Source organism: Zingiber officinale, chromosome 2B (genome assembly GCF_018446385.1).
Source record: "Zingiber officinale cultivar Zhangliang chromosome 2B, Zo_v1.1, whole genome shotgun sequence".
NCBI classification, from domain to species: Eukaryota; Viridiplantae; Streptophyta; class Magnoliopsida; order Zingiberales; family Zingiberaceae; genus Zingiber; species Zingiber officinale.
The window spans coordinates 143,948,838-143,976,080 of record NC_055989.1 but is presented as its reverse complement, the minus strand read 5'-3'; the positions used below and the strand labels follow the sequence as shown (position 1 = coordinate 143,976,080).

Here is a 27,243-nt window from a genome sequence, read left to right as displayed (position 1 = left end):
ATTTTAATCATACTCGTTCAGCTTCTCAAAATCACATAGTTTGTAACTTTATACCTTTACAGCTAATTGATGTGGAGAGGATAATAATACACCCGATCGACTTCTTTGCGCCATTATGAGACGAGATGATTCACCTAAACCCTAGAACCCCTCCTTGGTTCCTCACGAACATTCCTGTTTTTAAGCACCGAAATACTTGATGCCGCCGCTTGAGAAAGACTCGACGTCACTAACCTAGGGTTTCACAAGAGGAAAGATTTCTCCACAGAATTGGAGCTGCACTCACAGTGTTACGAACAACACCGAGCCATGCACGATTTGGAGGGAGGTAGAAAAATGATCGAAATTATTTTTTTAAAATCAAAGTCAAAAAGTGGTTCAGATGCCTGGGAAATGACGACTGAACAGAGGAGATTGGCGGAAGAGGTAGATTGGGTATTACACATCACTTACCTGTGCCTTTTGGTAAATACAAAATTGTGATGCGTATTTTGGTAAATACATTATACCCCCTTTGTAAATTGCCCATTAAAAAATAATAATTTTTAACTTTAATTAATGTTTGAAAGGCAATAGAGTATTTTTGGAATTAAGTAGGGTGCATTTTAGAAATTTTAAAACTTTAAATACGTTTTTAATAAAAAACCGTAATTTAATATTTTTAAAAAATAAAAAAAAGGATAATAAAGAACGCCCAAACATATACATACTGTGGAACCAATTATGTCACGTGAGGTCTGGACTATTGAACCAAGCGGCGAGGGAAAAAGGAAAAATCTCCGATTAAAAATAATAATAATGATAATAAAATCAAATTCTGTTCCTTCCGCCGGAAGCAGAAGCCCCTTCCTCCTCTCTATAAATAGCCGGAGTCGCCAGATTTGCGGTCGATCAACACAGACTACGAAGACTAGGGTTAAGTCCGTAGTCGGAGGGAAGCGATGCCGATCGAGATGCCGAAGGGGCTCCCCTTCTCCGTCGACACGTGGACGCCGGCGTCCCTCCGGAAGCGCCACCACTTCCTCACCCACGCGCACAAGGACCACCTCGCCGGCATCGTCGCGCACTCCTCCCGACCCGTCTACGCCACCCGCCTTACCAAGGCCCTTGTCCTCGGCTACTTCCCTCAGGTCCTCCCTTTGCCTTTTCTCGATTTGATCCCGAGATTCCCGCGCTGCGGGCGGGTTTTGTTTTGTTTTGTTTTTTCTTTGCAATTGGTGTAGGATTAATGATTAGAGGGGTTTTCTGATTGCTTATGCATTTCATAGCTCGATGATTCGCTGTTTGTGGAAATTGAGGTCGGTGAGTCGGTCGTGGTTGATGATCCTGACGGATCGTTCTCAGTCACGGCGATCGATGCCAATCACTGCCCAGGTACGCTTCATCGTTTGACTTTGATGCCCTTGATACTATGCTGCATTTAAGTCGGCTTGCCTGGTTCTTTGTGTTCATCATTGATTGAACTGATTTCTATCGAGAAAATTGAATCCTAAATTCGTTCTGGACATTGGCATACTGTAAAATTATTTTCTGTGCGTTAACTTGAACTGGAAATGAATAGGAATAAGGCTCATGTTTTCCAGGGTGTACTGAATTATCACCATCTTGAAGTCATTGGCTTCGATTATGATCACTCTTGTCTTATGGACGAACAAAAATGATGACATTTGTGAATATTTGAGGATTGGTTCTTGTAAAACAGTATGTTTTTTGGGACACATGTATCAGAATGTTGAGTAGATTGTTTGAATGGAAAAGGTATATCAAGAGGTAGAATTAAGGCCATATTTTGATAATATCTATAAACTCATCCTTGATCTAGCGTCATTTTTAAATCTGGAATAGCAGGAGATATTATAGCCTAGATCTTAAAATTTGCTACAATATATTATTAACAAGTTTATCGAGCTAAGCAGCTTACCCAGTTTCCAAATATTAGTTTCTTAGGAATGGAATAAACTTTAACATTTGGAAAAACCTTGTTAGTTTATCAGCAATTCTTCAACATTATAGGTGTTGTTGGGCATCTGAACATTCAGTTTGTCCTGATAAATTATGTAGTGCCATATTCCCAAGGCATATGATAATATGAGATCTAATGTGTATGATGTGGGGACGCTCTGGAGCTAGGGGGGTTGGGATGAATAGCTCGTCTCACTTCGTCGATGAGATGACTAATCCAAGGATCCACACACGAGCACACTCTTCACTATGAAAACACTCCTTCTCGAAACAATCCCGAGGTGGAGAAACCTCGTACAATACTCTCAATACAACAAGAAGAAAAGAGAAGCAAATACAAATGAAATCTTACAAGATTTACAATAATGAACTCTAGCTTGCTCTTTTCTTGTTTGAAAACGCCTCTAGATGTTTGGAAATGTAGAAACACTTTGTTCCAAGAGCCTTCAAGAACCGGCGGTGAGAGTCGAAGAAGAATCGGTGAAGAGTTGTTGCATTTGAGCCTTGCCAATGGCTTTATCCTTCACGATCTATTGTTTCCAATCGATTGCGATGTCAAATCCAGATGATCTCAGCCATCCAAAGCTCACAACCTGCGCAATGGTCATATCCCAATCGATCGGCTGATCGATTTGGGCAGCTGGATCCATCAACTGATCGATCCAGATGTCTTCTATGCTCTCGCAGAAGACCCCGGAATCGATTGACCAATCGATTACGTCTGCCTTACATCATCACGAGAAAACCAGTTCCAATCGATTGATTAGAGTATCCCAATCGTTTGGTTTGAAGCCTTATGTGCTCATGCGATTTCCTCTCAATCGATCACTTGATCGATTGAACTTCTCGAGTCAAAAAGCACTGCCCAATTGATCCACTGATCGATTGGGCTCTGGCTCAATCGATCACCTAATTGATTGACCAACCAAACTTGCTTAACTCAAGTATAAGATTCTCAATTCCAACATCCGGTCAACCGTAATCCGTTGGAACTCCCTCATGCTTAGCACCTGGTCAACCTTAACTTACTGGGACTTCATCACCAGGTGTCTGATCAATCCTTTAACCCACTTGGACTTTTCTCCCCGTCTCAAGTGTTTAGCCAACCTTGACCCACTTGGACTTACCGTCTTGTGCCAAGTGTTCGGTCCTTTCTGATCTACTTGACTTTCAAACACTAGGTGTCCGATCAATCTTGACCCACATGGATTTCCACATGCCTGACTTCACTCACCAGAGTTTTTCATCACTTGGCTTCACTCATTAGGATTTCCCTATACCTAGCTTCACTCATTAGGGTTTTTCACCTAACTTCACTAATCAGGACTTCCCTCTTACTAGCTTCACTCACTATCACCACCTGACTTTACTCACCAGAATTTTCTTCTGTCTAGCTTCATTCATTGGGATTTTTCACATGACTTTACTCATCAGGACTTTTCTCACTGTCTAACTTCACTTACTAGGACTTTCCAACTGTCTGACTTCACTCATCGGGATTTTCCAACTGCCTGGCTTCATTCACCAGGACTTTCCAACTACCTAGTTTCACTCACCAAGGCTTTCCAACCACTCGACTTCACTCGTCAGGACTTTCTCAACTGCTCAGCTTCACTCACCGGGGCTTCCCAATCTGCTCGACTACACTCATCAGGACTTTCTCTACTGTCCGACTTCACTTATTTATCAAGACTTTCACATCAAGTGTCCGGTTAACACTGTCTCACTTGGATTTCCATCTTCAGCTAACCTTCCCTATGGTCTTGACCTTGTCTAACCTTCAGTTAGGACATCCCAATCAAGTATCCAGTCAACCTTAATCTACTTACTCTTCTGGTCAACTTTGGCCGTCAATCTCCTATATGAACAACTGCACCTACATTCCATATATTGTTAAACATCAAAACTCAAACACCATGACTCAAGTTTGAGTCAATTCAAGCTTAGTCAACCTGACCAACTTTGATCCAAGGGAAATTGCACCAACATTCTCCCCCTTTTGATATTTAACAATACGTTTAAGTTAGGATAATCTCATGGCCTCAACTTCTTCATGCCAAAGCATGAATAGGGGCTTCCTGTCTCCTCAGGACGGTCTAGTGGCTAGCGTATGAGGTGTTGTCACCATAAGGTCTGGGGTTTGAACCTCGACAAAGTTGAGGTAAGTGCCTCCCTTATGTGTTAGTCACTATTCAAAATGCTAGTAGCTGCCCGTGATTTACCCCTTTCGTGTTGGCTCTGGGACGGGTTGGCGGGGGCGCTGGGGCGAACATATTCGCTTTTTGCCACCATGAATAGGGGTTTCCTTCATTCTCCTCCTTACTAAGAAGATAATCTCCCCCTTTGAGTAAATGAAAGTTTCCTTACTTAAAACCCTACATTCTCCCCCTTTGGCACACATCAAAAACTCTCCTCCTGAAGAGTTATTCACATGTTGTTTGCAATCGCACTCTTTGATTACAACATCACAATGAAGGTCTCTTTCCCTTCATTGCCTCATGCTCATCCTAGAGCATTTACAACAGTAAAGGTCTCATACCCTTCCATTGTTTCATTGTTTAGAAATAAATTTAAATTATGTCTTTAAGGAGTAGCTCCTCAAAACATGCTCAAATCTTCTGTTATTGCACCAATAATGACTTGGATTTCCTAAACCTTTAGGAGACCTAAAACTTGAATTTTTTAGGTTCAAAAATTAACTTTGAAACTAAACCTCATCCTAAACTCTAACTTTATTTTCCTTAACCATTCTATTTTATTTTCATCAAGAAAACTACACTTTAATACATATAAATGTATATTCTAGGGTTAAGGATGGTTAACACAACTAAGCGTGGCTTAATGGATTGAAATCAGACCATTTCAGCCAAAAGACAGCCTCTCAATCGATCAACTAATCGATTGGAGGGTGTTGATCGATCATCTGATCGATTCCGCGAGCTTTTGTTCGCGAAAAATTTCTTCAATTGATCAACTAATCGATTGAAGTCGAGGCTAAATCAATTGGTTGATCAATTCTGCAATCTTCTGCTCGCGAAAAACCCCTTCAATTGATTGACCAATTGATCCACACCCGGTTGGATCAATCACTTGATCGATTGAGTTTCTGAATTTCCTGATTTTAATATCAGATCGAAATTTAGAAATTCCTAACTAATTCTACGTTTTTTCAAAAAATTATAAAATTTTACGTAGGCATTATTTAAGACATATACTATCTGGTTTCTTCGCTTTAGGCTTGTATCCCAAACCCCTATGATCATTGAATGCTCTTCCTTATCCACTCCTAGATTATGCTTGACCCCCTTAAAAATATTTTCTATTCTTTTTAGGATCTTTTCCAATTTATCAAGCCGTGACCTCAAGGCTTGTGATCCGGCGGTAAGAATGGGGGACCCACTTCCTGAAGGGTCCCAGCCTGAGGACAGATGGAGGGCTGGCTAAGCGGGTAATGACCGCGCCGAGCAGTTGAGCAGGTCTGAGCGGAGCCAGAGATAACCCAGCCATGAGCTTGGGTTTCCGACGCCAAGGCGGGAAGACTGATTGGCCGAGCGGGTGGTCCGCTCGGCCAGGATAAGGGCGAGGATACAAAGATTAGCCGAGCGGCCTATTCGTTCGGCTCGGGATAGGGGATGTCAGCAAAGACATGTCTGATGATTATGCCGTACACAAGATTGCACGATGGAGGATCTCGTCGTCACATCATGGAGAGGTTGATACAGTAGCGGTATGACCTTATGGATGTCCTTCTGACAAACCCATACCTGGGCATGGTCGAAAGCAGGTGATTGCTTTGATTGGCGTGCCCAGGCTCCTTCGAGAGGTCTATATAAGGCCTCCATTTCTTCACCGGAGGTACGCTGTTTTGGAATCTCGGAAGCCACCTCTTTGTTATTCCTCGCCTGACTTGAGCGTCGGAGGGCCGTCGCCCCGGCTCGGTTTTGTTGCAGGTTCGCCGGAGCACTCGAGGATCCAGCAGGGAGCGCCACGTCCCCAGCGTCCTTTGACTTCTGATTCGGACAGGATCAATTTGGCGCCGTCTGTGGGAACGCACCTGCATCCGAGCAGAAGCAATGGACGAGGCTGGAAGACTACATACCGTGGCACTCTCACAAGAAGAGTTGGACGTTATAGTCGAGGCGAGGGCAGCCAAGATAGTGGCGCAGCAAAAGGAGAAAGCACAAGCTGAGCGAGCGCAACAGCAAACAACCTCGGCTTCAGCAGGCCGGGCGGCGCAGGCAGACCGCCCGGAGTATGTTTCAACAGGAGGGTTCCCTCGGGCTCTCTTCCGTACTCCCCCAGAAATCGCGCCCGCCCACGGGGAGCAAGGATCTTCATCCGATGAGCCTCCCATTCGGGATCATAGGAAGGGCAAAACTCCCCGAGCGGACGTACCACCCGAGCAGGTTCACCGACAATTCTCTGAAGCCATACATCGGGATCCGTTACCAAAGTACTATACACCACCGTCGATCGGAGCTTACAATGGGACGACCGACCCCGACGATCATTTGGGGAAGTTCGACAGCATCGCCACCTTGCATCAGTACTCCGATGGCGTAAAGTGCGGGTATTTCTCCACTCGGAATCCGCATAGGTGGTTTCGGAGATCGGACGGCTCTATCACTAGTTTCCGAGTTCGAACGCGTTTCTTCATCACTTCATGGAGCACCGACGTTATCAAGGACGTCGCTTACCATCAAACAGAACCAAGAGAATCCTCGGTATATCAATGATTTAATCAAGTAGCGATGGACATCCCCACAGCATCGGAGACAATGGTGAACGCATTCACGCAAGGCCTCGTGGAAGGGACTTCTTCCGCGCTCTCAAACCGCCGAGACTACGACCACATGCTACACCGAATGAGTATATAAATGTGGAAGAGGTGGAGGCTGCCCGACGGAAGGGAACTCAGATCGAACGTCCGGCCCAAGCCGAACGGAAGCAGCCCGCTGCCCATCAGCCACCAAGAGGACCGAGAGTTGAGGCATCCGGGCACATCATGCGAAGTCCCGGTGGTCCAAGAGGTAGCGGCCGAGCGGCCAAAGAAAAAGGGAAATGTATGGACCCCAATGTTTTGTTCACTAACCAGTCTGTCACCACAACACCCGTGACTGTCGGACGCTCGACCTGATCACTTACCCATCGATGAGAAGGTGCCGCCGTCGATCGCCTTCACCCGATCGCAGAAATGGACAAGATACCGGACGACGAGTGGCTAGGGAGTCTCCTGAGCGGCGCCAGCGGCACAAATCGAGGGTCAATCCTCGAGGGTCACATGAGCGACCCAGGCCATCCGCTCGGGAGGAGGAGAACCAAAGCAACACTGCTCGAGGAGAAATCAATATTATTGCTGGTGGGTTGCAGTCAAGAAAAGGCGAGCGGACCCGAGATCAGTTTCGGGCCCAAGGATCTTGAGGGAGTTGAAGTGCCGCATGATGATGCCCTTATCATCAAAGCGGTGATAGCCAACTACACCATCCACCGTATCTTCATTGACACTGGCAGCTCGGTCAACATCATCTTCAGAAAAGCCTTTGATCATCTACAAATCGATCAAGCCGAGCTGTTGCCCATGACAACCCCCCTTTACGGGTTTATGGGCAATGAGGTTCTTCCGGTCGGACAGGTAAGATTGGCTATCCCTTTAGGGGAAGAACCGCTCCGGAGAACGAGGACCACAAACTTTGTGGTGGTCGACTCCCCTTCATCCTACAACGTGATACTGGGGCGACCGGCGTTAAGCGAATTCCGAGCTGTTGTGTCCACGTTTTATCAGAAGATCAAATTCCCGGTCGAGGACAAAATCGGTGAAGTACGAGGAGATCAATTAGCCGCTCGGAAATGCTATGTGGAAATGGTCCGAGCCGAATCTAGCGCCGTGCGGAAGGTTCCACGGATCGAGGTACACGCCATAACCGAGAAACCTCCTGCTTTAATTTATGATGAAAAGGAGGAGGTTCAGATCCATCCAAGCCGATCGGAGGCTACAACCTTTATTGCCGCCGACCTGGAGGATGAACAGAAAGAAGAAGTGGTCAAATGCCTCCGGATGAATCATGACGTCTTTGCCTGGTCGACGATGTCTCTCCCAGCATAGCCCAACATAAGCTTCACGTCCGGCCGGACGGCCAATAAAACAAAGGAGAAGAGATTTCACCGAGCAGAATATTATCATTCGAGCGAAGTAGAAAGGCTCTTAGAGGCCGGCCACGACGGGAGTAATTCCCAAGTGGTTAGCTAATGTGGTGCTCGTCTCAAGCCGGGCAACAAATGGAGGGTGTGCATCGACTTGAGAGATCCGAATAAAGCTTGCAAGGATTTCTACCCTCTTGAATCGACCAGCTCGTAGATTCTACGATTGGATGCTTTGTATGCTCGGCGCCTACCAAGGCTATCATCAAGTGCCGCCCGCCTGAGGATCAGGAAAAAGTTAGCTTCGTTACGGCGACGGGACGTTCTACTATATGGTCATGCCGAAGAATGCCGGAGCAACATATCAAAGATTGATGAATAGGGTCTTCCGCGAGCAAATCGGACACAACACGGAGGTCTATGTGGATGACATCCTCATCAAATCCTTCCGAGCAGCCACTTTATGCAAAGATATGGAAGAAACCTTCCGTACACTCAGAAAATATGGGGTCAAGCTAAATCCTCATAAGTGTCTATTCGGCGCCAAAGGAGGACGTTTCTTGGGCTATATTGTGACCGAACGGGGTATTGAAGTTAATCCTAGCAAGGTGAAGGCTCTTCAGGACATGCTACCGCCCAGAAACATAAGGGAAGTACAGAGGCTGACCGGTCGGATTACAGCGCTATCACGCTTCATCTCCAAGACTGCCGACCGGAGCCTTCCATTCTTCAAAATCCTCCGCAAAGCTACAAAGTTCCAATGGAATGAAGACTGCGATCGGGCTTTTGAAGAATTGAAGACGTACTTAAACTTCCTACCAGTCCTGGCCAAGCCAGCTGTCGGCGAACCGTTGTACATTTATTTATCCTCAACCAAGCAGGCTGTGGGATCAGCGTTAGTCCGGTCGGGAGGTGAGGAGCAACCTGTATATTTCCTTAGTCATATATTGAAAGATGTTGAAACCTGGTACACCGGACTCGAAAAGTTGGCCTTTGCTCTGATCCTTGCCGCTCGGAGACTTCGTCCTTATTTCCTGGCGCACACGATTATCATCAAGACCAATAGCCCGTTGGGACGAGTGTTTTAAATGCAGAAGCTTCCGGACGGCTCATCAAATGGACAACGAGCTAAGCGACTTTGATATCCAATATCAACCCCGCTCAGCTATCAAGGCACAAGCCTTAGCCGACTTTGTGACGGAGGTGCAGGACCCGGAACCCGAAGCTGTGTGGAAAGTGTTCGTGGATGGATCGTCCACTAGACACGGGAGTGGAATTGGCATAGTTTTGCTGTCCCCACAAGGAGAGTGGATGCAGCTCTCCGTCCGGCTAGATTACCGAGCGACCAACAATGAAGCAGAATATGAAGCCCTTATTGCTGGATTGCAGGCCGCTCGGCACGTTGGAGCCGTCCGGGTCATCCTCTATTCAGATTCCCAGTTGGCTGCTCAGCAAATCTCGGGGATTTTCGAGATAAATAGTACAAGGCTCAAGCTCTACGTGGAGGCTATTGAAAAACTTAAGCTCAACTTTAGGGAGGTGATTATTCAGAAGATCCCCCGGGCGGAGAATCAAGTGGCGGATGAATTGGCCAAGCTGGCAAGCGCGTTATCCCCGGTCGGCTCTCAGAAGCCGATCGAGCAAGTATCTTTAGTAGCACATGTCGATCGGATGGAGGGCATCACATACCCTAGCGACTGGAGGACAACTATTGTGGAGTTTTTACGCTCGGGAGCTACCCCATCCGACCGGGAAGAAGCTCACTTACTAAAGAGAAGGGCTAGTCAGTTCACCCTCGTAGGAGATCAACTCTACAAGAAGGCCTTCTCTCGTCCGCTCCTAAAATGCGTCAGCTGGGAAGATGCCGAGTACATCCTTCGAGAAGTGCACCAAGGTTCGTGCGGTGGACATCCAGGCGGACGGTCATTAACCAGGAAGATTTTGCTAGCCGGGTATTTTTGGCCAACACTTCAAATGGATGCTGCCCGGACCGTGGCAAATTGTCTATCCTGTCAGAAGTATCACAGCATGTCCCACTGACCGGCAGATGAGATGAAAGCATCAACTGTGGCCTGCCCGTTCGACCAATGGGGGATGGACATCGTGGGACCCTTCCCCATGGCTACCGGGCAGCGGAAGTTCTTATTGGTGGCGGTCGACTACTTCTCAAAATGGGTAGAAGCTGAGCCACTTGCAAAAATATCCAAGCAGATGGTTAAAAAGTTCATATGGCACTCTCACAAGAAGAGTTGGACGTTATAGTCGAGGCGAGGGCAGCCAAGATAGTGGCGCAGCAAAAGGAGAAAGCACAAGCTGAGCGAGCGCAACAGCAAACAACCTCGGCTTCAGCAGGCCGGGCGGCGCAGGCAGACCGCCCGGAATATGTGAAGGAGGCAGCTGGGTAGACGAGCTGCCGGGCGTCCTATGGGCTCTCCGCACGACACCAAAAGAGGGAACGGGCGTCACTCCATTTCACTTGGTATATGGAGGTGAAGCAGTCATCCCGATTGAAGTTGGGGTGGAGTCCGTTCGGGTGCAAAACTATGATGAAGATAACGCCGAACGGAGGAGCATGGAGCTAGACTTGGTCGAAGAGGAAAGAGCTAAAGCGTCCGTACGGCTGATGGCGTACCGGCAACGTATGAAACAGAACTACAACCGGTGCGTGATCCCCAGAGCCTTTCAAGTAGGCGACCTAGTTTGGAAGAAAGTTAAGCCGGTCGGAGATGTCGGCAAGTTGGAAGCTCCCTGGGCAGGACCCTTTGAAGTGGTCGAGAAGCTCCGTTCGGGTGCTTATTACCTCAAGGATGCGGAAGGTCGGATGCTGGACCGGCCCTGGAGTGCAAATCACCTTCAGCCATATAGAGCTGGGTGAGAGGTGCGCTGTTGCTCTACTTTGTGTAAATTCAAAATAGCTGTACTCCTTTTGTCGCAGGAAACAAATTATTCCCAAGGCATTCTGTGTTCATAGCCGAACGGCTGGTCATCCGAAGGCCCCCGAGCCGCTCAGCCGGGAGGTTTATATATGCAAGTTTAGTTAAAGGAGACGAGCCGACGTCTATAAATCCCCGAGCAGAAGACCGACGAACTACGTCGTTAAAGATCGAGAGCCGCGCCGACCGGCTATAAATATCCGCGCCGACGAGCTCCGTCGTTAAAGATCGAGAGCCGCGCCGACCGGCTATAAATATCCGCGCCGACGAGTTCCGTCGTTAAAGATCGAGAGCCGCGCCGACCAGCTATAAATATCCGTGCCGACGAGCTCCGTCGTTAAAGATCGAGAGCCGCGCCGACCGGCTATAAATATCCGCGCCGACGAGCTCCGTCGTTAAAGATCGAGAGCCGCCACCGATCATAAATACGAGCTCCGTCGTTAAAGATCGAGAGCCGCGCTGACCGACTATAAATATCCGCGCCGACGAGCTCCGTCGTTAAAAATCGAGAGTCGGTCCGGCGACTATAAATACCCCGGGCGGGCGAACGAGTATCAGAGAATAAGAAACCACGGAAATCACAAAGTATTAAAACATTTAGGCTCGCTCGGACTTTGTTTAATGAGTTAAGCTGATCGGCCGTGTGACGGAGAACACTTGGAGCATGACTAACTCTAAGCATAAACGTTAAGCAAACAAAAGAATATGATGGATAATGATCAGGAAGACGCAAGCAAAGACATAATTACATTAAAGGAAAGTATGCCGAACGGCGCGTACAAAAATTTTACATCCGCAGAGCGGATGAAATACATAAAGTACTTCGAAGAACTCGCCTCACTCAGGGTCCTCAAAATTAAAAAAGGCGTCCGGGATATCGTTAATCATAGCCGCTAGATCGGAAGAGGGAATGCTCAGGTCAGCAGGAAGGTGCCTTCCCTTCTTCAGGTACGCTATGGTGACCTTGACCGCCTCGGCGAAAGTTGAGGAGGCGTTGCCACCAAATTTTGCGCCGAACCGCTCCGAGCGGAGGTATTCCTGGCGCGCTGCTGCTAGGCGACTCGGCTCTCCCTCCTTATATTTTCTGAGCGCCGCCCGGAGGTACCAATAAAGTAGTTACTTATTGTTCTGTAGTCTAGTTTCTTTTCATGTGGCCGATACGGACTTGCTTCAGCTAGACATCCCTAAATATGAAAATGTTTGAGACTTGACTTTCGTCTTGTCCAAAGCTCAAAAAGTGTTTTAGTAGCTGCTTCAGTGAGCACTCAAGTTAGAATGTAAGCTGTTGTCTTTAATGCTTCTCCACAGAGTGATTTTGGTAAGATTGAATGGCTAGTCATACTCCTTACTATATTCTTAAGGGTGCGTTTGGTTGAAGGTTATCCTTGATAAGAGTTATCCTTGATAATCTTGATTACTCATCTAAGGTTATCAACGAAAACTCTATTTGGCTTAGGTAATCAGTGATTCCCGAGTAATGATCCATACTTGACACGTCAGCAAAAGAGGCGGACCCGTCGAGGTTATTTCGTGAGCGGGGCTCGATGGCCGATCGGCAGACAATAAATATTCCTCCGATGGGAATCGAAGGGTAGTCTTGATGGTCGGGTGGTCGGCAGGCACTTCTTCAGCTGTCCTGGCCCGAGGACTCCCCATGGTTGAAGTTTCGCCAAGTCGTCGTAAGCGACGGCGAGTCCGTGGAGGAGAGCCAGGGTCGTGCGGTGGGCGAGGCCACGGGGTCCTGATCTGCGGCGTGCGATCCGGAGAAGCGATCTCGATCGGCGCGTGGTTCACCCTCTTGGGTCGGAAGGTGGAGCCTCTTGACGTTCCACGAACTTCGCAGTGAATCCCTACTGGGGACTCCCTCGGTGGAAGCGGAGGAAGCAGGATCGCCTCAACCTCCGTTGGCGGACGGGCAACCTCATTTGAGGCGGTGCGCCCCCCTCTCCTGCATCCGCCGGGCGGTGGGATGAGACCCGCTCGGCGAGTTCTTTTTAGTAGCCTCGATTTCCACGGCCTTGATTTCGGATGATCGGTAGCCTTGGGCGCTGACTTCAATGCGGTGGAAAAATTAAAATCAGTTAGATAAAAAGGTGAAGGAAGTAAAGAGTCTTTACCCATGCGGTAGGGAGTCCGAACGGGAGATAATCCGAAAATGTACAACACCCTTGAGAAGCAACTCGTCGATTTTGTCTGACAACCAGGTTTGCGTGAAGGTAGGTGGATTGTACGAATTTGCCGAGCTCCTACGGCTCTGATGCGCCGTTTGGTTCGAATCGGCGCTCGGGAAGTCGTATATAGAAGAAGAACTCCTTCCAGTGCTTGTTGGAGGTCGGCATATTCTCAAAAAATTTGAAGCCTATTCTACTTTGGAAAATAAAAGTACTCAACTCGGATTGTTTGGGGTAGAAGAAGTAGTGGAATATTTGGGGGACGAGTGGGATGCTGTGCAGCCTAAAGAGGACAACCACCCCGCTCAACAGCCTAAAGGAATTCGGCACAAGTTGGCATAGCGGGATGCGAAAATAATTACAAACTTCCAAAACAAAAGGATGGGTGGGAAATCTAAGGCCGCCCTGGAATTGGTCCAGAAAAAAACAAATGGTACCGATCGGCGGGTTATGGGGCCGGTCGGTCGGGTCGGCTACAGGATCCCGTACGTCCGAACAAGACGCCGAGCGCCCTCTTCATCAAACCGACTCTCCATGGTCATATACCAGGGACCATGAACATCAACAGCGGGCACGGAAGTGCTCGCCATGACTAAAGTACCAAGAAAAAGAAAGAAGGAAGCCGAAAGAAACTCGGAAACGGAGGACAGATAAGAGTTCGCAAGCAAGGGAACGAAAAGAGTTCCAAGCGAAAGGGAAAGGCCGAATGAAAGGAAGGGAGAAGCTTACTGAGGGAAGATGAACGGAGAGGATCACCAGAAAGCCGAAAACCACCAAGAGGCAAGAACTAGGACAGCCGGAATGATGCAGCCGCGGGCACCTTCGACGGAGGACACGCAATGAAACAGAGAATGCAGTATGAAGGCAAAGACGAAGGCTTTATGCGAACGAGGCTGGTCGGCCTCGTCCGTCGGATGCAGGTCACGAGAGACGAGGTCATCATCTAACCGTCCATTTCAAAGTAATCGGCGTCCCATCGTACGGATCACGCAAGAAGAGCCACGTGGCGCTCTGTCACCAGGCGCAATTAATGCGCCCATACCGCGCATGCTTCGACTTAATGAAAAGGATTTGCGTGATTTTCGAGAAGATTTAGACAAACAAACATCCACGTTGAGCGACAAGACATTCAAAACGAAGAGCCGTGAATTTGGCATACTGGGCGAGCGCAAGGATATTATAGCGGCGGTAGGCGACGCGACCGCCGGACACATAGTCGGTCGGTCGAACTCACCGCCTCCTTCGACTAGACTCAAGGAAGGCAAGTGATCCGGGAAGAATGGGGACCCACTTCACGAAGGGTCCTAGCCAGATGGAGGGTCGACTAAGCGGGTAATGACCACCGAGCGATTGAAAGCGGTCCGGCGGGCAAAGATAACCCGACCATGAGCTTGGGTTTCCGACGCCATGCGGAAGACGGTGGCCGGCGGTGTCTGCGGTTGGGACGAAGGCCGGCGGGTGGTCCGCTCGGCAGGATAAGCGAGGATACAAGATTAGCCGAACGACCTATTCGTTCGGCTCGGGATAGGGGATGTCAGTCTAATGATTATGCCGTACACAAGATTGCACGATGGAGGATCTCGCCGTCACATCATGGAGAGGTTGATACAGTAGCGGTATGACCTTATGGATGTCCTTCTGACAAACCCATACCTGGGCATGGTCGAAAGCAGGTGATTGCTTTGATTGGCGCGCCCAGGCTCCTTCGAGAGGTCTATATAAGGCCTCCATTTCTTCACCGGAGGTACGCTGGTTTTGAATCTCGGAAGCCACCTCTTTGTTATTCCTCGCCTGACTTGAGCGTCGGAGGGCCGTCGCCGGGACACCCCTCCCGGCTCGGTTTTGTTGCAGGTTCGCCGGAGCACTCGAGGATCCAGCAGGGAGCGCCACGTCCCCAGCGTCCTTTGACTTCTGATTCGGACAGGATCAGCTTGGTTTTCCATCTTTAAATCCTTGGATGTGGATTTTTCTAGATTACCTTTGACATTTTTATCTTTAGGCTTATATTTAGAATCTTTAGAATTCTTACCTAATTTGTTATCTGTTGGTGTTGCAAGATTGCAAACATAGTCCCACATTGAAAACACATGGGAAAGATTATGGGTTTATAAAAGAGAAAGATATCTCCATTGGCATGAGGCTTTTTAGGGAGAGCCCAAGAGCAAAATCATGAGGGCTTAGGCCCAAAGTGGACAATATCATACCATTGTGGAGATATCTAAATTCTTTTCGATCCTACAATTGGTATCAGAGCCCGGACTGCCAGAAGATTTAACCGCCGACTGTGCACAAGAGCTATGATCTGATTGAGCCATATGAGTACAATATTGATCTGGAACAAAGAAAGTAGGGGCTCCTATGTTCGGATCAAGAAGATCAGACACTAGGCAGGAAGTCCTAGTTGCGGCTAGGCAAGGAAGTCCTAGTAGATCGGGTGGACCAAGGGGCAGGAAGACCTGGTGGGTCGAGCATCGGACATAGGAAGCCTGTGGTCCTTTGTTTGAGGGGGGATTATTGGTGTTGCAAGGTTGCAAATATAGTCCCATATTGAAAACACATGTGAAAGATCATGAGTTTATAAAAGAGAAAGATATCTCCATTGGCATGAGGCCTTTTGAGGAGAGCCCAAGAGCAAAACCACGAGGGCTTAGGCCCAAAGTGGACAATATCATACCATTGTAGAGATATCTAAATTCTTTTCGATCCTACATTATCTACCTTCCTAGCTTTAGGTATGGTAGTTTTGGTATGATATCATACATATTTTTCCTTAATTCTATCATGCTTTCTATTTTTATGATAAATAGCATTAAAATAATAAAGATTAGACCTAGCATGCTTTTTATCATTGCTTAAAGGAATTGCTTCAATAAATGATACGTTGGGTTTGCTCTTGAGAGCCCCCCCTTGATTTGAGTTTCCTCCTTTAACCTTGGTCGATTTCTTCCCTTTAAGACATTGATTTTGATAATTCCCTTTTTGGTTGCACAAGAAACACACAATATGTTCCTTGCCTTTTCGTACAATGCGACCGACTTTTTTAAGCTTCTCCTTGCCCTTAGATGTCAATTGACCCTTCTTCTTGGTCAAATTAGGGCACTTGCTTTTATAGTGTCCACTTTCCCTACACTAAAAGCAAATGATGTGATCTTTATTTTTACAAATTGAAATTTTTATAGCTTTATTGCTTGTGGGGGTGACACTTTTTTCTTTTGATCCGGATGTAGAGGTTTCTTCTTGATCCGACATTGATGATCTATACTCCCTCTCAATTCTTGAGGTGAATGTCTCTTCATCTTTGTCCTCGCATGTTGAGCATTTCTCAACCTCCGAATCCTCATCCATGTGAAATAAAGAGTATCTCCCTTTGCCTTTGTCCTTGTGCTCTCTTGAGAATAGATCTTTTTCAATTTTTTTCTCCTCTGGAAGATGAGCATCTCTCAACCTCCAAATCTTCTTCTTCGTGATCCATTGATTCTCCCTCTTTGGATTCTTCTTGACTTAGTATAATGGAAGGGATTTCATGAATCTTTGCCAATTTGCTCCAAAGCTCTTTGGCATCTTTATATTCTTTTATCTTGCTCAAGATATTGCTAGGTAATAAATTGACCAATAGTTTGGTCACTTTGTTATTGGTCTTATATCTTTGAATTGCTCCTTGCTCCATTTGCTTCTATTGATGATTTTGCCTTTGTTATCCTTTGGAGCCTCAATTCCTTCCATTAGAGCAAACTATTTCTCTATCTCCATCATGAGAAAATTTTTTATTCTTGATCTCCATAGATCAAAACTTCCAAATCCGTACGGCGGAGGTGCTCGTGTATCAAATCCGAATCCATCTCGGAAATCCATCTTGAAGTTGAGCTTGTTGATGAAGTCTTTGACTTTGTTTGAAATTAGGGCTTCAACTTCTTCTTCCTCTTGCTCGTTGCCCTTTCCGGCGATGAGTTTGATAGAGAGCGGTTTCACTCTGATACCACTTGTTGGGGCACTCCGGAGCTAGGGGTGAATAGCTCGTATTGCTTCGTCAGAAAATACGATGCAAACTCCTCCAATGCTAACCTCAAGGATTTACTTGGTATCCACCTCAAGAAGAGGTGACTAATCCAAGGATCCACATACGAGGACACTCTCAACTATGAAAACACTCCTTCTCGGAACAATTCAGAGGTGGAGAAATCTCGTACAATACTCTCTATACAACAAGAAGAAAAGAGAAGCAAATACAAATGAAATATTACAAGATTTACAACTATGAACTCTAGCTTGCTCTCTTCTTGTTTGGAAACGCCTCTTGATATTTGAAAATGTAGAAGCACTTTGTTCCAAGAGTCTTCAAGAACTGGCGGTGAGAGTCGGAGATGAATCGGTGAAGATTTGTTACATTTGAACCTCACCAACGACTTTATCCTTCGCGATCTAGGGTTTCCAATTGATTAGTCTTACTCCCAATTGATTGCCACGTCAGATCCAGACAATCCTAGCCGTCCAAAGCTCCGGCTACTCGATTGGGCCAGCTGGATCGATTAATTGATCGATCCAGATGTCTTCCGTGCTCTCGCTGATTGATTGGGGTAGCTGAATCGCTCAACTGATTGATTGACCAATCGATTCCGTTTACCTCACATCATCGCGAGAAAACCATTTTCAATCGATCTACTGACCGGTCGATTGAAGTATCCTAATCGATCGACCGATTGATTGGGAAGCCTTCTGTGCTCATGCAATTTCCTCTCAATCTATCATCTAATCGATTGAGCTCCTCGAGTCAAAAAGTACTACCAATCGATCGATTGGGCTCTGGCTCAATCCATCACCTAATCGATTGACCAACCTAAACTTGATTAACTCAAGTCTAGCCTTCCCAATTTCAACATCCGGTCAATCGTGACCTGTTGAAACTCTTTTATGCTTAGCATCTGGTCAACCTTGACCTGTTGGGACGACCTGTTGGGACTTTGTACTAAGTGTTCGGTCAATCCTTTGACTCACTTGGACTTTTCTCCTCGTGCCAAATATCCGGTCAATCCTTTGACCCACTTGGACTTTTCTCTCCGTGCCAAGTGTCCGGTCAACTTTGACCTACTTGGACTTATCGTCTCGTACCAAGTGTCCGGTCCTCCATGACCCACTTGGACTTTCAAATACTAGGTGTCTAATCAACCTTGATCCACTTGGATTTACACATGCTTGACTTCACTCACCAGGGTTTTTCACTACCTGTCTTCACTCACTAGGATGTTCCTCTACATGGCTTCACTCACTAGGACTTTTCACCACTTGACTTCACTTATCAGGATTTCTTTCTGCCTAGCTTCACTCACTAGGGCTTTTCACCTAACTTCACTTACTAGGACTTTTCTCACTGTTTGGTTTCACTCATTAGGACTTTCCAACTGTCTACTTCACTCACCAGGACTTTTTAGCTGTCTAGTTTCACTCACCAGGACTTTCTCAACTGCTCGTCTTCACTCACCGGGACTTCCCACTCTGCTGGTTTCACTCACTAGGACTTTCACACCAAGTGTCTAGTCAACATTGACCCACTTGTATTTCCATCAGCCAATCTTTCCTTTGGTCTTGCCCTTACCTAACCTGCAGTTAGGACTTTCCAGTCAAATATCTGATCAACCTTGACCTACTTGATTCTTCTGGTCAATCTTTAACCATCAATATCCCATATGGACAATTGCACCTACAATCTCCATATATTGTCACACATCAAAATCAAAACTGACTCAAGCTTGAGCCAACTTAAACTTAGTCAACCTAGTTAACTTTCACCCAGAGAAAATTGCACCAACATATGAAAGACTAAATGGTTTATTACTTTGCCTCAACCTTGTAACCTCTTGCACGGAGGTTTTAAATTGACAATTTTGGTCATAAATTCCTAATACAAATTATCTCTTATTATACAAATTTCACCTTGACGTTCTTTGCCCTTGAGTTGAGAAGTCTTTATTAAAGATAATCTAAAATTTAATATTTGGATCTATGTTTTCAACCACCTTCATTTTCTTTAAAGTTTTTAAAAAATCTTACTAAATCTAATATTATGAATAAATCTATGATTCCTAAACTAACCATAATTATCAGTCTTTCAAATCAAATTTTCTGTAGAGTGTTTGTTAAATGGTTTGCAAAAAATAAAATTTCCATTTTCCCTTAATTGCATTGTCATCAACAAGAAACAGATTTTCTCTTTTATGCATCTAAAATTTCCTCTCTGTTTATTTTCATGGTTCCCACATTATCATAGAACTTATCATGTACTTTAAACTTTATCAAGCTTATAACATTTTTGTCTGACTTGCTTCATATCTGTTCAAGTTAGCCTGGTTTTGTATGGCCTTTGTACCTTTTCACACCCCACCAACTCTCTTACATGTTACACATTAATTTTGTCCTTTCGGGACGGTACGATGGTTAAGACATGAGGTGTTGCCACATGAAATCTTGGAGTCAAAACTCGGCGTGTCCGAGTATACCTCTCCCCATGCCTTACCACTTGCACTAATGGCTAGTAGTCACCTGTGATTTACCTCCTCCGTGTTGGCCTAAGACGGGTTGACGAGATCGCTGGAGTGAACGAATCGTGTTTTGCCACATGTTACATATTAATTTTAGAGACTCCAAAAATCGATCCTTCTACATTTGTGATTGTATTTCTCTTGTACACTTAGTTGTATCTCAAGAAAGCTAATTTATTCTTCATAATGTAAACCAATCGCCCATCATTTTGAAAATATAAAAAATTGAAATAGTTTTTTCAACAGCAGTTTACTATGATATGTCTATAAAAAGTATCTAATCTAGGTCAGCATAGGATGGTATTTCAGGGTCTCTCTAGAACAAGTTGCTAAGAGAAGTACCAGCATGTGGAGTACTTCTTGCCTCTTGGGTTCATGTTCTTGACTGTATATTCCATATGATCAATCTCTGTAGGATTTATATATATTTCTTTACCACTTGCAGAGTCTGATATATGCTAATATTCTTTAGAGTTTATAGCTCTCTACCGTCTACCCTTGTTTGTGCACATGTCGCAATCCTAATAAGAGTTATTTCAGGATATCTCTGAGATAAAACAAGCCTTGGTAACTCAACAGAATCCTAATCGAGGATCTATGTCTGACTTGTTGCTTCATATGTGATGTTAATAGGAGCGGTCATGTTTCTATTCGAAGGTGGATTCGGTAACATATTGCACACGGGTGATTGTAGGCTTACTCCCGATTGTTTGCAAAGTTTACCATTGAAATATATATCAAAGAAAGGGAGAGAGTCTATTTCTTCTCTCGATTACCTATTTCTGGATTGCACTTTCAGTAAATTTCATCTTAAAATGCCAAACAAAGAATCATCCATCCAACAGGTTTTGTATATTTTTTTTCTTTTTCTATTGTACCGTCTGGTATATAAATACACAATAATTGACAATTTGCGGCCACCTGATATTTTGCAGGTGATAAGTTGCATATGGAAACACCCTAATGCACCGATTGTATATTTCTCATGTGGTAATCTGGGTCGGGAAGAAATTCTAGTTGAAGTATCCAAAACTTTCGGATCTCCTATTTTTGTAAACAAGTCAAAATATCCTGATTTGTTCCAGGTTCTTCTTCTTGTCGCACCTCAAATTCTCTCAGATGATGCCTCTTCTCGCTTTCAGGTGACAATTCAATATTTCGATAGGTATTCATAACATTAGTTGCTTAAATGAAGGTAGATCTTGGTCAAGTTTTAACTAGGTGCTAATTTTCGTTTTGCTATTGCCTTATGACTCGTTGGTGAATCTTGAATTGTGTTCGTAGGTAATTGGATTATCCGAACTAAATGACAAAGTAAGCGCGGAACTTGCAGAGGCACGTGCTAATCTCCAACCCGAACCTCTTTTCATTCGTCCATCTGTTCAGTGGTACGCCACCAATCCCACCCTCAACAAATCAAGGAAGAAAGTGTGTCCAACCGAAGCCCAAAGGGATGAGTTGGGAATTTGGCATGTCTGCCACTCCATGCATTCGTCCCGAGAAGAATTAGATTGGGCTCTGCACTTCCTCCGCCCCAAGTGGGTGATCTCTACGACACCTCCTCAACGAGCCATGGATCTTGATTACGTCAAGAACAACTGCTACAAGACTAATATCGCTTCAGATGATCCGCTGTGGAAGTTATTCAAAGGCTCTGGTGCTAGGTCCCCTATGCGCAGTCCTCCAGTTTTAAAGATTCTCAAGAACGACGAGATGTGTACTTCCGTTCCTGAAATGCTAGACACCTCACAGATATGCATTTTGCGTGCGGAAACTTCACTTCCAAAGCAGTTCGATCTGAAATTGGAAATTCCTCCACTCAGATCAGAGTCTTTCACATTATTCGGGAGAGCAAGGCTCGGTCTCAATGATCCAGACACAGTCAACTTTGGAGACAATGCTCCTTCAACACCCGAAGACCATGATTCAGTTTGCCCTGACTGTGACAAGATCACTGACCCTGGATCAACGTTACCTATGAACAAAGGTTATGATTCATCTATTGGATTTTCCAATAGTTTAGATAACCCTGAACCATCCAAGGGCGGACCGAATTTCCACAAACTGGATGATCGGTTAGGTACTGCATCCGACTTGCCATCTACTGCAGCATCTTCTACCATGAGCTCAAACCTGAGAAAACTATACAGATCAATGAATGTTCCAGTCCCCCGGCCTCTACCGTCATTAACTGATCTTATGGAGACTTGTAAACGAGCCAAGAACATTACAGGGTCGACGGTACCGAGTTGAGCCATTCCCGTCTCGATTCACAGGTAAAGTCCTCCAATGTTTCATAATTTTTCCCTTCCGATTCTTGAAACCTCATACAGCTGTTTCATTGACTTTCATAAACGTAAGTTATAGAAGCTTCTTCTTGTCAATTGCCAAACATTATTGACTTTCAATATTGCGAACTAGCTGAGTTTGCTCATTTCTTAGAGAATAAAATAGGATGACATAGACAGCAGGAAGAATGAAACAACTATTTCTTAGAGAATAAAATAAAATAAATTAAAATAAAATAAAAATGCAATAGGAATATGAAATGGATTAATAAACCTCTATTTTAAATTAATTATTAAAACAATTATTTCACCAAAGTTCACGAGCAAAAGAATAACTATTAGATTACTAGATTACACTTTGTAAAGTGTATTTAAGCTGTTAACTCAGATTGTGGTGATTAGTGAAACCTTAATATTGAATTATTTCACTAGTGCAACAAGTTAATTATCATATTCAATTTATACCCGTTGGTTTACTTTGGCGGAAGCTTTGGATTTCCTCGCCTTTGAAAGAAACAGCTTCTTCCACATGCTCAGCATCGCCATCAGCCCCTGCTTCCCTCTCAGCCGCCGCCTTCCTTCCTCCGCCGCCACCACCATCACCGGCGGCAAGCCTCCTGTGGCAGCCTGCTCCTCGTCATCGTCCAGTGTGTGGATGCCTACCGACCTCCTCCTCGTCTTCCCTCCACTCTTCCCATCATCCTCGTTGAGGTCCTCCCACAGCATGTCCATCCTCTCCTCATCGCTGAGGGCTGCCGGGGAAGGAGGTGGCCACCCGATTCCACCACCGGCTTGGGGGGAGTGGAACCAGAGGCCCGAGAAATGGTGTCGCCACTGATCTCCCTCGTTGCCAACTCCAGGGAAGCTGAACTCTTCCATCTCTCTCGACCTTGTGTTTCTTTGGAGAGATCAATTTGAAGAAAAATACTCTATTTCCCTTTTAGAGAAAAAAAAAGAAGATATAGTTAGAGATCAAATTTATGACAAATACATAGAGTGGAGTCCAATTGATAAAGAACTGGCACCCCATTCCCAAACACTCAATTGAACACCCCTTCGTAGCCGTCTATTCATGACAAACGATGTCTTGACCGTCGATGCTTAAATCAAAAAGAGCACTTAACAATCAAGATCATATAGGTGCAAAGGAGCTCTCTCTTCCACTCACGAAGAAATTTAAGTTTGACATTTTTGTTTACTAATACCCTACTTAGAATCCTCCTCATTAGGAGTGACAATTTGTGTTAGTGTTATGCTAAATGTGTCATAAATAAATTATATCATTGAGGTCACTAACATGACTTATAAGATTAATTAATCATGTTCTTTTACTCAATAAATAATATTCTATGTTAAAACTATACTAAAATATAATGTCAACAATATGAATCCACATTCAATTGGCTCTAAATTCTTGGACAAATTTATTGGAATATTTGAGCTTGAATTGATTTTCACACACATATATTTTTTGAAATGTTTTTGGTTATTCTTGCCTCCTGTGGCATTTAGTCAATTATGCAAGTTATATGTCAATATAACTCTGACCAATCAAGCAAAAAGCCAATCCTTCATTGATGACTAAGAGGGACCATATGATTGAACTAAATGGACTATCTATAGATTAGGGGTTAGTGTTCACACAAATAGTTTCATGTTCACACAAATACCAAAAACAAAATAATGAAAAATCATCTTTTATCATACATTTTGTTAGCTACTACCTATTAGGAATTATACTAGGTGAGTAATGAATCCTATACTAGAGACGAGCATATATGCAATATAATTTATAATATATATTTTATTGATAATTTTCAATATTTTTAGTGGCCCACTCTGGACTCGAATTGTGTGAAAACATAGGGCAAACTACGATAAGGGAGAGAAATTCATCCCATAAAGAGTAGGGCAAAGTCTTATAAGGAAGAGAAATTCATCCCATAATTCGAAAATGGAATTTAAAATTTTTTTACTTTGTCTTACGTCACGTCATCACTAGAATTATATGCAAATGATTGAAAAATTTACTTACGATACTTAATTGATATTCATGAAAATTAATTGATATTCATACAAAGTATCTAATAAATTATGAGTTCAGTAAATTTTGTTTAGCAGAAAAATAAATATTTTTTTATTCATTATCAAATAATCATTTATTCACAAATCCTGTGTGGGGCTAATAGTTTTCATTTTTCATCTCATGAAAAATTCTTCTCGCTCTGTTTAGCCCTATCCCCTTCTAAGAGTATTTTAATGATAGATTCTATAAGAACTGGACGATCCTATTTGATAAAATACTTATTATCTTCGTCAAATGCCTTTCTATATTTTGAATTAACTCACCAAAAATCAATGAATTATCCTCTTATCTAATCATTAATTTTGATTTTTTGATTTATTTCGTTATAATTGAATGGGACAGTTATAGGGAGCCATCAGGATAAATTTCACTTTTTACATCAATATAATATTTACCACACGATTTTTGCTATTGAAGAAGAGCTAAAGCCCTTAGTTATTAGCTATTACTTAATGTCTTACTTGTTTGACAATCCAAATGTACCTATTCTGAAGTTTGATATATCATACGTTCATCTATAAGAAGTTTGTTTTTAACTCGCATCTAAGCTATAAGTTCATGTCTCTATTGGAGTTGACCCCACCAATAAGTAGTTTGTTTATAACTCGCATCGAGCTATAAGTTCATGTCTCTTTGGAGCTATAAGTTCATGTCTCTTTTGGAGTTGACCCTATTGATCATCTGAGATGGTAAATAGTGACATACTTGTCAAATGAGATTGTGAAGTCGAATCACAAAACTATCGGGAAATCCTCAAATCCTGTGCAACTCACCCTACCACCACTTACCCTCTCAGCTCTTATGATTTACCTTTCTTGCGCCACACCTGGGGACGAGCAATTTGTCACATGTCTCTATTGGAGTACCTAGTCAATTAGAGGATGACTCAGAAAAACTACTGAGAAAAATTTCTCCTTCATTTTTTAATTATTTAACCGTCGATTATAAGTTAATCTTATAATGTATTTTTTTTACATAATCTAGACGGAATATGAAAGATGTTTGAGATGAGCATAGTAATTTACTACATTGTCGTGAAATAAACACATAATTAAGTAATTATGTGGTGTCTTAAGATTAATCAATATAATTAGCCCCTAATTAATCACTTGAAGAAGGCTGCGTCCTTCTGTAACAGAAAGGGGTAGCCGATGCCCCTCCTCCTCGACGGGAACACGACGAAGGCGACGCTGACGGCGAATCCGACGGCCAGCGGCGCCGCGTTCGTCACCTTCCTCGGCAGCCTCACGCCGTAGCACTCCGTCACGTCGCGGTGGAGCCCGGCGAAGGCCATGAAGGCCGCCAGCGACAGCGCGGCGTGGAACAGGTCGGGCCAGCTGAGGCGGTACGCCGCGGCGTCCGTCGGCGTGCCGGCCTTTCCCCGGCGGCGCGCGTTGAACGGCCAGATGCCGCGCGGGGTCGCCACGCCGTAGTAGAGCCGCCCCGACGGCGACCGGAAGCTGTCGGTGAAGGTGAAGAAGACGCAGGAGGCGGCGCAGGCGGCGAGGAAGAGGGAGGTGAGGCCGCGGTTGAGCCCGTCGCAGCGGCCGTCGTTGCTGAGCAGCGGCGCGAAGATGGCGAAGGCGAGGATGGTGGCGGTGGGGAGGAGGACGTTGAGCCGCGCCGTGCCGCTGAGGATGAGGTTGAGGATGTAGATGAGTTGGCCGTCGGCGCACCCATCTTCCTCGTCGTCATCGTCGTCGGAGCACCGCCGGTCGCCTCCGCCGCCGCCGTCTTGGATGAGCACCGTACACGTGTCATTCTGATCCATAAGAAAGACAAAGGAAGGAAATGCTTTCGAACCCGGTTCCGACCGAATCAAACCGGGTTGAACCAAAAGTTGAACTAGCTACACTTCTCGATCGAGATGACTAGTTCGATTGTAGTCGAACGAATCGATCGAATTGGCCATCGAAACACAAATAAGTAGGAGGTTAAGTTATGCTTTGTGGCGAAGTCTTCTCTTCCTTTGAGAAGACAAAATGGGATTTCTTGGCTCGAGAATTTATCTTGATTCTTAATTTGGCTTCGAATGGGAGAAATATATTTGACGGTATACATATGCCTTACCTGACACAATGGGCTAAGACGCCAACTTCCGATAACTTCCTGACCACGTTGACTTATGGCAAGCTAATGGATAAGAAAAAAATAAATTTATTTAGTTAGGGGGTTATTCGATAATTTTGATTATCTATTTATCAAGGAAAATCTATTTAGTTTTAGGTAATTCGTGATTCTTAAGTAATGATCTATACCTACGTAAACAAAGGAGGCATATAATTCAGAATTAGGAAACCTTCGAAAAGTAAATATTCCTAAAATTTTTATAACAAAAATTTTATTTTTAATTATAAAAACTAATTAAAAAAATATGTGATATTTTATTTTTTTTAAAAGTTATATTTTAAAAATATTATATATTATTATTATTATTGTTATTATTATTATTATTATTATTATTAGGAAAGTTAAAAACAATATTAAAAAACATAAAATAAAAAAACTTAAAAAGAAAATAATAATAATATATATTATTAGTTTGGTAACCGAGAGTATTACAATAAAATATTAAACTATATTATATATAAAATTTTAAAAAATAATTTATTATGGATCAAATTAAATAAAATAATATTTTTAATGGCAGACCATATGCATTTATTATAAAAGATACGCAAATAATTATAATTATAATGTCATTGTCGGCTTGTCTAAATCAAATTATATTATTTTTAATGAACAGATTTTCTTTTGTTTACAAATATCTAACGGTTTTTTATCGCTCCACATTTCTTTATTTACCCTAATGAACCTCTTAATTTTAAAACTACAAAGAAAATAACACCAAAAAAAATATTATTCTCTTCATAACCCTCAACCTCCTAAATCCTCTTTCTCGTTATTTTCTAATGTCCATACCAGACTCATGGTGAATTTAATATTTTCCTATATCATACCTAATATAAATCTGATATGGTTCAATATCAGATTCAATGTTGGTTTGATATTTTTTTATATTAAACCTTAATATTTTTCATATTAGGCGCAATCTGAGCTTGATATTTTTTATATTAAGTCCATACTGGGCCTAATATTTTCCCATATCATGTATGTTGGGTTTGATATGAT

At 44.0% G+C, this 27,243-nt stretch overlaps 2 protein-coding genes across 2 annotated transcripts; one reads left to right on the top strand and one right to left on the bottom strand.

Annotated features, from left to right (window-relative positions):
* Nucleotides 1-859: 859 nt before the first annotated feature.
* On the top strand, nt 860-22,164 carry LOC122047568 (5' exonuclease Apollo-like). Its single transcript, XM_042608937.1, has 5 exons — nt 860-1,130; nt 1,269-1,374; nt 20,371-20,582; nt 20,673-20,879; nt 21,022-22,164. The coding sequence occupies exons 1-5, from the start codon at nt 942-944 to the stop codon at nt 21,988-21,990; spliced, it is 1,683 nt and encodes a 560-aa protein (XP_042464871.1). The 5' UTR covers nt 860-941; the 3' UTR covers nt 21,991-22,164.
* A 2,936-nt stretch (nt 22,165-25,100) lies between these two features.
* On the bottom strand, nt 25,101-26,023 carry LOC122047567 (protein DMP2-like). The gene has a single exon (XM_042608935.1). The coding sequence runs from the start codon at nt 25,880-25,882 to the stop codon at nt 25,217-25,219; it is 666 nt and encodes a 221-aa protein (XP_042464869.1). The 5' UTR covers nt 25,883-26,023; the 3' UTR covers nt 25,101-25,216.
* Nucleotides 26,024-27,243: the final 1,220 nt, after the last annotated feature.

Excerpts from the sequence above, each read along its gene's own strand:
- LOC122047567 (XM_042608935.1), bottom strand. The coding sequence starts at position 25,882 with ATGGATCAGAATGACACGTGTACGGTGCTCATCCAAGACGGCGGCGGC.
- LOC122047568 (XM_042608937.1), top strand. The coding sequence starts at position 942 with ATGCCGATCGAGATGCCGAAGGGGCTCCCCTTCTCCGTCGACACGTGG. Across the intron at positions 1,131-1,268 it reads TCCTCGGCTACTTCCCTCAG|CTCGATGATTCGCTGTTTGT; the intron begins GTCCTCCCTTTG and ends TGCATTTCATAG. Across the intron at positions 20,880-21,021 it reads ATGCCTCTTCTCGCTTTCAG|GTAATTGGATTATCCGAACT; the intron begins GTGACAATTCAA and ends TTGTGTTCGTAG.